Here is a 13,339-nt window from a genome sequence, read left to right on the forward strand (position 1 = left end):
TAAAATGTGAAAATTGTTGACAGAAATATCGTTAAAACGATAACGATCGGCGCTGTCTGATCATAGCCAGACATTTCTACTTTCCTCACTTGAAAAGCTAAAAGTAAAAACGGGGGGAGCGTAATTAATGGAACGTAAACCTGCGGACTGAAAGTAAATGCGGAAGTGTCCCACTGTTTCAATGGTAACGGCGAGTAGAAGAAAAAATGATCTAGATGAGCGTTGTAGAGCGTGAAGGGAGGGGGAATTGAAGAAATAAGGAGGAAGAAAACATTGGGACTAGAGCGGAGGGAAAAAGAGTGGGCCTACGGGGACTGAGATCCATCGGAAGATGGTACTTTCAGCGTGGGAGAAACGACTTTCACCCATTCGCGGAGTATCTTGTACTCTTCGGTCTTGTGAATTGTTGATTGATGGTGTGAGAGATATTCTCATGGATGGGAATGACACACAAATTATGGAAAATAAAAGTTTTGTGATTACATGAAATCATTCCGCTATGAAAAAAAAAAACATTTCCATCTTTCATAGCGGAAAATTTGACTGTTGAAAATCAGTTGAACGAAAGAAATTCTACTTCCTTCAATAAAAATTGCTTCTTGAAGATATTTTTGCATTATTCCCCTTATTCATGTCAATGAAAAAAATATAAGAAGAAAATAGTCTTAAAATTCTGGAAAATAGAAAAAACCTAATCGTTCTCTTTGACAACTAAGTCCAACAAAATACATGACATCATCGGGGAAAACATGGCTGAATAATGGCCGTTCTCCGAGTGAAAATGATTTTTCCAATAGGGAAAAAATTGTTCCTCAAGTAAAAAGAAATGCTTGAAATAAAAGAGAAATCCTCCGAGAAAATGAAAAAAAAAAAGTCGAAAAAACGAGAGAAAAAGAGGAATGACTGAAAATTAAATGTGTGGACATTGGATGTACGTGTACTCGTGGTGGGTTTTGCTCGCTGGCTCTCGGCATGCATGCATTGGTTACGCAAGAATGGCGGCGTGTGTGAGACTGGTGACCCACATAACGCTAGGGAGCAAGGACCCCAACCAACTGCACTACGCTATATATAAGCTGTATTGCCCCGGCGTTTGCTTGACATGCGCTTATCCTGCTCGTGCGAATAAACACGACTAAAACCGAGGAACACCGAGATGCCTCGACGAGACCCCACTCGCCCACGTGATAACCGAGAGCGACCCTTTCATGTTCACATTCATAATTTCATTTTCTGTTTCTTCATTTTTCGTGCTATTTACTGTTTGAGGTGGAATTATCTCGGTTATTAGGGAAATTAAGAAAAAATGTTGGAAAATATTTTTTGTTCAAAATTTCATTCTCGGCGAAGGGCATCGAATGATATTTCTTCCGAAAATCGCTCATTATCGAGTTAACGATTGAATAATCAGCGATCCCTATGTATGATTAATCTGAGACATTTAAATATCAATTAACAGTTGAATTGAGTAATTATGAAATTAACGCAATATCGTTAAAAACTAGAAGAATTCTCAAGCACACGAATTGTATTTTATCTGTCTTAAGTATACAAATTACCAAATAAATTTTTTCCTTGCCATGATAAAGTTTCGTTATTCCAGAGTAACTACTGGGACAGAATGAGCACTAATCTGCCGCTTTAAACCGGAAATTTCCTGGGCTTTCTATTTAAACTAGTTTCATCATCGTAGGAGTCATGTTTCCCTCGAAATATGTCTAAAAGATTTTATAAATAGATGAGTTGTGGGGTATTCGAGTTGAGAAAGGTTAAATAGAGTTCTACGATGCAATTGTACACTTTCAAAATTACGTGCAATGTTGCAGAGCAGATTCATAAGTCTTTCAGTGGGAATACAATCGCGGGGGAAAATATATTGAAGTGGTATATGAGAAACGCATCGAGGAATTCAATCGTTTTTCTTATATTTTTCGACGAAAATCGACGGAGAAATCTTCGCTAAATTGATCTCCGTCACTAAGCGATTTATGAGATTCGCGATTATCTGAGTGAAATTGTAGAATTGATTGAGTAAGATTATTTCAATGTTGAGGAACAATTTGGATGAATAATTTTTTCATTAATTTTTGTTCCAGGAATTATGACCCTTACGAGCAGCCCGTGTGAGCTAGACAACATGAGCTTGTTTCAAGACTTCAAGTTGAAAAGGAGAAAGGTCGACTCTCGATGTAGTAGCGACGGTAAGAATTATCGTTGAACAATTATTTCTTATGTTATTAAAAGTCGGGACCTTCCCCATTCACACGTACAGTTACTAACTAAATAAAACAAAAAACCAGATATAGAGACTTAATTTTCCATGCAGACAGTTGTACAGAGTGTAAAGACCAAATCCCTCTATGATTGAATTCACCGTGAAACCCCAGAACAGAGATTGACCTTTAGTGACACAAGGGGAGTCAGAGTCAAGTGGAGTGGGTCCTGGTATTTCCCTTTTTTATTCGTTGATATTCGCACAATTGTGTTGGAGGGGGGGGGGGAAGGGGCGAAGTTGCAGGGTTAACGGAGACACGAGGTGCAGCGTGGGCTTTAACCCAGGAGGGGAATTCAACTACCCACGCTTTACCCGGTCGCACTAGCTGCAGCCTCGAGGTGCACGGGGTAGTTTGCCAACATCGCGAGTCGCGTTGAGACGTCATTCATTCAGTAATTGTTCATCAGCGCAAGAAAATCAGAATAATACCTAAAACACATCTACCGTTCAAACATCAACTTGTTTATCGTCAAAAATGTCTGTGACACTTAAAAATATTGTTCTCATAGAATTTTGATCCAGCAAAAGCAAAACTTTTTTTATTGCTCATAGACTTGTATTTTGACAACGTCGAGATTCTTTCTCGAAAGTCCTAATGAAAACAATGCATTTTTGATACTTTGAATAGTTATCGCTTCATAAGAATAAATAAATATGAATTAAATTGAGAGAATTATAAGGGAAAAAATGTGAAAGAGTGACAACTCAAAATAACCCGAAGAAAATTGGAATTATAACTGGAAATCATTGATCTTTGGCGTTGGGGTACCACGTGAACATTCAACAACTCGTCAACAGACCCCCAACGCGCAGCTGCACCCCTGCACTTCGCCCCATTCACACTTCTATTAATTGGAGATAAAAAATTGAAAGGAAAAAATTCTCATTGGCCTCGTCGAGTGGAAAAAAACCGTTGAGAATCATGAATTTCAATGACCTGTTGGGTGACCCGTACGTCTACCCTTATCATCGTTACCTCGAGCCACTGGCAATGGCCTATGAAAATTATTATACATCAAATACGTATTTGCCAATACAGTACCCAATCAATTCATGCATGTGGTGGTGGGAAAGAAGTTACAACTGGACGGCAAAATATTTCAACCCTTTTAATGGTAAACAATGGGGAATTGATGACCCACCCTAGCAGATGGACAATTGCTAATAATTATAAGCCAATTTTCATAATAAACAAAACGCATTGTGATTGAAAATGGACGGAAAATTGCGCAGGTCAGGAGATTGTTTTGCCCAAGCAAAACATTTGTCGCAATGTGAAAACATTTCTTTTTTTACGTTAAGCACTGTTTTTTAGTATTTTGAAAAGTTACGGGGAACTGACCTCTCAATTTCCGACTTTAATCCGCCACAACGAATTTTTGCAAAAATACCAAGTTAACGTTGGAAAGTTTGATAAAGTTACTATCAATTGAAATATGACTGAAATTTGAAGTTTGATGTCACTAGTAAAACGCCTTTGTGGTCATTTTGCCCGAGTAGTTTTTCCATTAAAAAAAAAGATTTCTTGCACAGCAGTCCCTTCTCTTCTGAATCTTCATAATAAAAGGACAAAATGGGGGTTCAACTAATGTCCTAATCCGGAAATATCCTTTTCCTCTGTCTGACTTCAAATTCAACCAATGAGAGACTACAAAAAAATCGTAAAATCAGAGAAAAACCCTATAAATTGCTTCCCAGACTCGCCAGTATCATTCGGATCAGCAGGCTCACCACCAGGGATCCAGGCATCGGACGCGCCCTCACCCATAACATTTCCTGCTTCAGGGGATAGCATAGCAGACACATCAACATCCCCGGATGTGCCCACGATGCCAGGTTCATCAGGCTGTACAGTGGTGAAAGTAAAGAGTGAATTCCTACGAGGCAGTCCAAGTCCAGTTGGCCGGCAATTAAGTCATCATCCTCAAGAGAGTAGAGGAGAGACAGCATCGCCAGATTCAGTGTTCCCGGAGCCTTCCCACCGAGATATTATGTCGACGAGGATAAGCGATGAGAGTAGATCGTTTACGCCAGCGCCAACGAGTCCTGAGCACTCCGCGGTATCAACAACGCCAGCCAACGACCAATCCAGGAGTCGATGTGGCAGCCCAGAGCGATCAGATTTATCCTCAGGCCAAGCAAAACTAGAACCTGACAATTCGGTTTTTGACGGCGGTGGAGGTGACGACAGACGCGATATCACCAGTCAGCCAAGTCCATCATCACAGTACACCATTAATCAGGCACACAGTCCAAGCAGCAATTCATCGCACAGTAGCAATCAACAACCGCCAACACCACCAAGATCCAGAGCCCCATCAGTACCTGCTCATCTACTTGCCCACCATCAGTTCTGGTCCAATTCACAGGGTTTTGCTGCGCAGAGATTACTCAATGGAGTAATCAGCAGTGCTGTTGGATATGGACAGAATATGGGAGGCAACGGTGGTAACGGAAGCAATGGAAGTAATCAGGGCAATGGTGGAAGTGTTTCCAGTGGCAGTACAGCGTCTGCTTCACCATCAAGTAAGTCTTAATCTAAGGAAAATATGGAGCTCTGAAATTGGTCGACAGTCCAATAGCAATAATTAAATTCTTTCAACAATTCTTGTCCCTCCTCTAGGTGAAGGAATGAAGCCCCCGGCCCAGCGTGCAGCGCCGTCAGCCCCCAGGCCACCTCCCACAGTGATAATGGGTGAGGTGGGTGGTGTCAGGACCATGATATGGTCAGCACCAGCAATGGAACCCGTTCCCCCGCCGGCTGCGTCTTGGACGACGACAGCGTCTTCAGCCTCCTGCTCCTCGTCTGAAGAATCAGCAGCGCAATTGCTGCTGAATCTCGGGCAGGAGTCCAGGGGGAAACCTCCCTGTGTCTCCTACGCATCAGGCCCTCCCTTAAACATGGAGAGACTGTGGGCGGGGGATTTAAGTCAACTACCTGCTGCTCAGCAAATGCAGGCGTTGAATCTAACTGCTTCGGGGTCAAGTCCAAATCAACCATGGGTGAGAAATGGTGGTGCTGTTAAGTCTGAAGCTTCCTTACAGTCATTACAGCCTATAGCGCCAACTCCACCATCCATAGCACTGCAAGAACATGAGGAGGACGAGACACCCATGATATGCATGATATGCGAGGATAAGGCCACTGGACTTCATTATGGGATCATCACGTGTGAAGGGTAAGTATCAATGATTCATGGTGAAAGGAAAAAACCTCAAAATTGGTATCTTCGCAGGTGCAAAGGCTTCTTCAAAAGAACAGTGCAAAACCGAAGGGTGTATACGTGTGTGGCGGATGGTGTTTGTGAAATAACGAAAGCGCAGAGGAATAGGTGTCAGTATTGCCGGTTTAAGAAGTGTATAGAACAGGGTATGGTGCTTCAGGCTGTACGTGAGGATCGTATGCCCGGTGGCAGGAACTCCGGGGCGGTTTACAACCTCTACAAAGTAAGTAGCTTACACTCTCCCATATGGGGTCCTTCTCACATTGAGAGTACCACGTATTCGGTGTACTTCGGGCTGCATATTGATAGATGAAAAATATTAAGGAAAATATATCATTGAAGTACCATGGGCCATAGCTGTGGTAGCGCGTCAAATTGGCATGCAGGAAAAACTTCACTTCCCGGCTGCCACGCCAAATTTCCAACACTCTAATCTCATAATTTCATCGTCGACAGGGAATTTCGTAGAAGAGACCACCGTACCTACGTACAGTGTTCCCCTCAACCGAACCCTTACTTGGCCCTCTGATAAATGCGCTACATAATTTTGAGAGATGGGATAAACAAAAAATCGTAAAAATACGGGAGAATATCCGAGGCAGAGAGAGAGAGAGAGAGAGAAATATATAATTCAAAGTTGTTAAAAAATGCCTCTCAACTAAAACCGAAAGTAGTGCCTGATCATAAAATTTTGGTTTGAATGTCTTCGAAAATTTCATAAAATTTTTCCTAAATCAGGTAAAATACAAAAAGCACAAAAAGGCAAATAAGGGGAATGTGGGTGGTGGCAATGCGGGGGGTGGTGTAAATGGTTCCGGACAACTCGGAGGGAACAAGGGTACGGCTGTGGCAACGACCATGCTGGACAAGCACATGGCGGCGGCAGCAGCCGCCGCTGCTGCCCATCACAATCAGCAACAGCACACACAAATGGGAGGATCATTCCTCCATCATCACAAGATCTCAGCGGATCCACATAATACACAACCCGCCCCCAGTCATCCCAATCATCCCTCCCACACCGGTCATCTCGTCAACGGAACGATACTCAAGACAGCACTTACGAATCCATCAGAGGTGAGTGAGAAAATTTTAATTTCACATTTTTTTAAGAATTACTCTTGCTCGGACTTTTCGTTGTCATGAAAAAAAATAACTCGGCATTTTTTTTTTGTTTGAAAAACTCAATAAATTTCATGCAACTCTTGTTATTATATTTGTTCTTTGATTTTTCTTACCCACAACGAGTTGCACAATCACGTCAAGGTTTCCCACATTACGAAATACGATAGACGGAACGCCTGAGACTCGTTTCGAGCCGTTTGTTTGATATTTTCTCCCTGCAATCAGTACAAAATCATCAGTTTTTTTTCATTCCCAAATAAACGAGAGTGAATGAATCAAAGAGGGGGAATGAGATATTTGAGAGTCACTCCGATGATAGTGTTCTTATGTCCTCACGTAGAGGCCATTGCCAAAAGTGAAACTTGGTTTTTTTAAAAGAGGTCAACTTTCCATTGTGTCATCGACTTCACTCTTCTTTCATTCAACAATAAACAAAATCATTTCATTGACCAATAGAAGATTGATTGTTCACAACCTTTGCTTTTCGCTTCTTTTCCAATGTACGAATCGGATTTTCTTCGTCAATAAAAGTGAAAGTTCCTGAAAACCATATTTAAATTATACGAAATAAGAATGATCATGAAATTATTAGTGAAAAAATCCCTAATTCCCTAAACCGACCGAGGCAGATGTCATTTAGAGGACTTAAATCTGAAACAGACGCCCATCCTCAACAAGTCGAGAAAATAAACATTGACACGCTTTTACAATAATACCATAGAATACATCCAAGAAATAACTGCAAGTGGTCGATAAATTCCAGTGACTAGAAACAATGAAAAACGAGTTTACATAATTGAAAATAAATTTGACTTGAAATGTGTATACGAGAGGCATCTGCCAGGAATTTACTAGTAGGAATCATGTAGAATGAAAATGGAGCAACTGAAGTGATCTGTGGGTTTTCAAAAACCCATATCATTATCTAACAATACCGGGGAGATGTTTCAATTTCATGCAGCCCGTCATCTCAAAAGTGCATAAAAGAAAATAACCATAAGGCCTCCTGATTCTGTGGCCTCATGAAACACTCCAGGGACAATAGAAAATCCAGCGTCAACCGGTGCCAAGGACGGGCAGTTCCCGTAGTTCTTTCGTAACGTCGTGAAAGTCTACAAGGGACACTGACCTCCTCCACCACCCCCTCCCGCCCCCTATAACTGTCTCAGTCACTCCTTCACAGTCTCTCGAATGTATTCACTCGTGACTGGTGAATAAAAAATTTTCTTCATCCTACCCTCGGCACATCTAAAAGTGAGTTAGTCCACAGCTTTCCCTGCAAAACATCTTTCTCGCTCTCAGATTCATTCGTCTCTCTTTTGAGACACCGAACAAGTCCCACACGTTCATTGCCTGACCTCGAGGTACCAGAAAACTTTAAAAGGTCAGTGAAAGGCCTCGATTGATTCGACGTAGGAAGTCATTGGTTTTTTTTTCCTTTTTGTTTTGGCTGTGGAGGGATTAAATCGGTAGGTTTATCTCTAATTTTCTCTTTCTCCCTTTTCATCTATTTAGAATGGTCGTGGCTTATTCGTTGTGAAATACTGATGCTGTTCGCTATGACTATAACTTTCACCTGTCCCTTTTTTGTGAGACTTTTGGCTGTTCTGGAGTCAAAGGGGGAGTGAGCGATTTTGAGAGGACTTTCTTAGATTACGCGGAAACTATTGGATTTAAGAGGGCCTGACAATGAAAATAAATCTAGCACAATGCACGCTAAAACTCCTCCTTTCGTACAAATTGGGGGACGAAAGTTAAAGGGGATTTAAAGTAGATGAATCTTTGCAGAAAAGAATAATGTGTCACGTGAAATTTTACAGGTAGTACATTTACGACAGAGACTCGACAATGCTGTCAGCAGCTCAAGAGATCGGGCATTTCCTCTCGAAGCAACCCTAGCAATGATTCAGACACTTATAGACTGCGATGAGTTCCAGGATATTGCTACCTTACGAGTAAGTAAATCGTAAATTATAACGATCCAATGGGAAATTACCCCCCTTGACTGGCTGGATAAATTTAGAGACGATAATGACGGAGACGGGAAATTGTCCATGCCAATTTTGGAGAAGAATGAATTTTTATAAATCCGATATCAATATATTTTTTCGTTTTCCAGAATCTGGATGAACTACTGGACCATAAATCAGACTTAAGCGACAAATTATGTCAAATAGGCGACAGTATAGTATACAAGTTGGTGCAGTGGACCAAGAGGCTACCTTTCTACCTTGAATTACCGGTTGAGGTACACACGAGGCTGCTAACACACAAATGGCATGAACTACTTGTCCTTACCACCTCAGCCTACCAGGCAATGCATAGTCAGCACAAGTTCACTAATTCATCGGATACCACTGGTGCTGATTTTATGCAGGAGGTAGTTATTTCTCAATTATTGTTTCCTTGGAATTTTAATTTTCTCGATAATTCGTCAATTGTCTTCTCTCAAATTGCTCTGAATCAGTGAGAATAAGTGTAAATATATCACACTTGAAAATTATGAAATAACAGAAGTCTCTACTCCAGGCGAGAATAATTGTCTTCGCCCTGAAGTTGTGTAACTCTCGCATTTTCTCTGATCCGAAGTGAAAGTAGTGGAAAGATCTTGGGGGGGGGGGGGACTATCAACTAGTTTGAGTTATTTAATTTCTGTACTTTGATACTCTAGGTATCGAACAATATGTGCACACTGCAGGCCTGCCTAACCAGCATGATGGGCAGGCCCATTACGATGGAGCAGTTGAGACAGGACGTTGGACCTATGGTGGAGAAGATAACTTACGTCACCCTCATGTTCAGGCGAGTTAAACTCAGGATGGAGGAGTACGTCTGTCTCAAAGTCATCACTATGCTTTCACAAGGTAAGTTTATACTATCGAATTAATAATTAATGAATGATTGAATTTTCTGATCCCAACTCGGAACTCATTTCTACCCTTCTACCTTCTTTAAGGAAAACCTGAGTTCTCTATATACATGAACTATTCACATGTTAATGGTAGAAAAGAAAATTTTCCACTAAACCTTCACAAAAATTTCGTTCAGAAAGTATTTATTACTGAAAAAATGATTGAGCCCTCTAAAAAATTTTGAATTTCTTAACGTTTCGATTTTTTAAATTGCTTCAATTTTTTTCAATGATTATAAATCATTTAATTTGTTACTGCTTTCATTGGAGACGCTAAATGTAAGTCAAATGCAAGATATCGATGAAAACATCTAATTTCATCCCACAAAATTCAAAAGACATGAATCGGCTAAGGAATTAATTACTTCAATTCTTAATTTTATTTTACAGCGCGAGGAGGTACAATGGAGTTAGAACAAATACAGGATCGTTATATGAGTTGTTTACGAAGTTTTGTGGAGCACAGTGCACCCCAGCAACCGGGTCGATTCCACGATCTTCTCCTGAGATTGCCCGAAGTGAGTGTATTTAAATTTCTCGACAAAAAGATATCCGATTTAATAAAATTAACTAAGCTATGATGAATTATACGTGTTAGAAAGCCGTAAGATATGATGAAGAAAATGTATGACAAAAATAACTATACTGCATGCAATACAAGAGGCATTTCTAATTTAGTTTGGGCTAACGAAAAATATCACCTAAAAATCAAATTTTTTTACTTCCAGGTGCAATCGGCAGCGACTCTTCTCCTCGAGAGCAAAATGTTCTACGTTCCTTTTCTTTTGAACTCAGCAATTCAAAGATAGTAGCTAAAATCCCCCCCTTCAAACCGAATTCAAACGATGAAAAGCGTAATATGATGGGTGAAGCACCCATTGACAACTGCCCCTGCGTGTCAGGCAAAGACTTTCATGTATATATATACATATATAATAAACAATATAAATGTGTTTTTCGTTGACGTGTACAAAACTAAGGAAAAAAACACAAAAAACTATTGAGAATGTGAAAATAATAATAATAATAATAATAATAATAATAATAATAATAATAATAACTAAAAATAACTAAGATGAAGAAGATGAGGAGATAAAGTACTAGGTAATTTTTCATTGATGCAATGGAGAAGGAAAATATAAACAAAATGATAGGGAAATTAATGAAAAGTTGAAGAAAATACAATTGACAAGAACTGAAAACTTTTATATCGAAACTAAAAGACTATATTTCTGTACGCAGTCGCGCAACTAATGTCATTGTGTGTTCATGTTGCATAATCCAATCGATTTAAATTAAGGCTCTCGTACATTTTGTGCCCTGGTAATGAAATTTATTGAGAATTATTGATAATTAGAGAATGATAAATTTGAGAAATTTAATTTTGAGTTGAAGTGGTCAAACGATATTTGTTGAATATCTCGAGATGGAGCTGCCTTACGCCAAGAACCTTCGAGACAATTTTTTTGAAAATTTAATCCTCCATAACAAAATCGGAAATATTTCACTTTATTATTGAAGGATATGGAGATAATTACATTATTAAAAATTCAACTCCTACTTGAGTTGAACTATTTTGCCGTATTTTACTCTACCATCGCTGACTATTGAGATAAGTGTATAATTAAATGAGCGGAAATTCAACTTTTGACGTTTTATCACTTCAATCCAGAATCAACGGACTAACTTAATTGATTAAATGATTTATTGAATGGCAAAACCGACGTGGAAATACTTGAAATACTAATATTCGTTTGAGTAATTAGTAATCGATGATGTTTAGGGCCCCATTGCATTTTTTAAATTATTTATCAGTGAATTGTTTTATAGATTTTCTAGGCGGTGAGGATCTAAAATTTTGTGGGGAAAGTGGAGCATGTTTAAAAATTGATTGAATTGGCAGTATTTAGAAGCCAATTTTGTCATTCGAAATTGCACTACAGAGATCCATTTTTCCTTCAAAATTCTTCTCTCCAGTTTTTTAGATTTTTTTTTCATCTCGATTATCGATTTTTTCGAATAGTTTGAGCATTTTTCGAGTTAGTTTTTTTTACCGCAATACGATGGAAACGTGGAAATTTGCTTAATGCCTGAAAAATTCTGTAGTGAAGTAGTGAATCGCCATTATCTCGATGATTGCAGAATTGATAAATCAAAAGTTATAGGTAATTTCACAGTTGTTGACTGTTTAATTACCTTTACAATGAGTTATCTTGTGGAAAAAATATCACCAAAGCTTCTCGACAGGAAATTCATCTTTCAGTACAGAATTGTAACTTGTTGATTTTTTTAAATTAAAAATGTTATAATAAATTTGATGAAAAAAAGACTGCACACGTCGGTACGTGAAAGTATCCAAAAAATGAAATCAATTAATTTCCGAGAGTGCGCACACTCGGTTTCCTTCGATTGGCTCAATAAATCATAAGGTACGAGAATAAAGAAAAATCTTTAGTAATAAAACAAAATTGAAAAAAATGATTTTCTAAGTTTTTTTCAGCATTTAAAAATTGATATGAAAAGTCCCATTATCTTATTGGAAGCGAAATTTATCCAAAACTTGCCCGAAGAGCCCAAAGCAACAAGAAAAATCTCATGAATAGAAAACGAAGATAAAACCAAAAATCTATAAGGAATAACGAATGAAATCGAAATTTAATTATTATCTTTTTTTACTCTTGCCTCTGTAAAAATCATGAGAAACACGAATAACACGAATTTCAATGGCTGTGTGCCTTCCCCTCTGGACTTGATTAACAAAAAAACTGATTAAAAAATTATAGGTAAATTGACAATAATTTTACCCCCATTGGACGACCAATTAGAGTAATGCGAAATCGATACTTATCAAAACGTAAGAAAATTCAAAATTATCATTAATAAATTTATAAAAATTGTTGACTGATTCCATAATTCGGTTGTGAAGTCGTAAACCGTAAAAGATCTGTTTTAACCTTCCCAAAATTGCATTTATCTTCATAACGAGTGATTATTCAAGAAAATTTCACATAACATTTTGTACAGAAAATTAAATTTTCTACAAAAAATGTCCCGATATATTTCCTCTTTAATTACTCTTTACCTAGATAATAGCCCAAATTGATAATGACCAATTGAAATTCCACTAGAACAATGATCATTTTACTCAAATTAATTTATTAATTACCTCGATATTGAACGCGATTATGATAAAATGTCTTTAAAATATTTTTGAAGAAAATCTAGTTTTCTACAAAGAAAATTTGACAGACATTTGTTTCATGATTGAATTACGAGGAAAGGAACTTTCGACTCATGTCACGACTCCACCCACGGCCGAATCATTTAAAATAAGTTCAGAGGCGACTGATGCACGTAATTCACGAAGAAAACATGACCTTGGGCCTATTAGCCTAGGGATACGTTGTCCATAATATAAGACTTAAACTACTGGATGGAAAATTACATTATGCCGCTATAAAAATGATGAAACCAACCAATTGTGTACATTATTTGATAATTCTTTGGTAAAGGGCTACTGTATTGCCAGATCATCGCCGTACCCTCAAGTAAAACATTACCGTCATCGACTTATTTATCGATCAAAACATCCTAATTAAACACATACCCCAGATCCCTGATTTCAATAAGTGAAAATTAATCAAAAAGGAAATGAAAACCACATTAAGACGTTAGTTCTCAATGTCTTGTAGTCTATGTGAGATATCAAAATTTTCCATAAAATGTAGTTTTAGCCCTTGGAATTTTCTACCAAAAACAAATCATAATGAATTTCCCCATCTTTTTTTGATTAAAAGATATTTA

The 13,339-nt window shown here is 38.4% G+C and overlaps 1 protein-coding gene across 9 annotated transcripts in view; it reads left to right on the forward strand.

Annotated features, from left to right (window-relative positions):
* Hr4 (Hormone receptor 4) overlaps nt 1–12,389 on the forward strand; it is a 56,015-nt gene extending 43,626 nt beyond the window's left edge. For 7 of the 9 annotated variants that reach the window (XM_064116464.1, XM_064116463.1, XM_064116465.1 and 4 more), the window contains 10 exons: nt 2,097–2,201; nt 3,974–4,801; nt 4,899–5,454; nt 5,512–5,722; nt 6,238–6,576; nt 8,445–8,579; nt 8,744–9,004; nt 9,296–9,488; nt 9,926–10,053; nt 10,264–12,389. In XM_064116464.1, coding sequence (XP_063972534.1) covers nt 2,102–2,201; nt 3,974–4,801; nt 4,899–5,454; nt 5,512–5,722; nt 6,238–6,576; nt 8,445–8,579; nt 8,744–9,004; nt 9,296–9,488; nt 9,926–10,053; nt 10,264–10,344 — 2,832 coding nt within the window. In that variant the 5' untranslated portion in view covers nt 2,097–2,101 and the 3' untranslated portion in view covers nt 10,345–12,389. The remainder of the gene's footprint in view (nt 1–2,096; nt 2,202–3,973; nt 4,802–4,898; nt 5,455–5,511; nt 5,723–6,237; nt 6,577–8,444; nt 8,580–8,743; nt 9,005–9,295; nt 9,489–9,925; nt 10,054–10,263) is intronic. The other 2 variants (XM_064116470.1, XM_064116469.1) reach the window with 1 other exon arrangement.
* Nucleotides 12,390–13,339: the final 950 nt, after the last annotated feature.

Source organism: Diachasmimorpha longicaudata, chromosome 3 (genome assembly GCF_034640455.1).
Source record: "Diachasmimorpha longicaudata isolate KC_UGA_2023 chromosome 3, iyDiaLong2, whole genome shotgun sequence".
In the NCBI taxonomy this organism is placed as follows: Eukaryota; Metazoa; Arthropoda; class Insecta; order Hymenoptera; family Braconidae; genus Diachasmimorpha; species Diachasmimorpha longicaudata.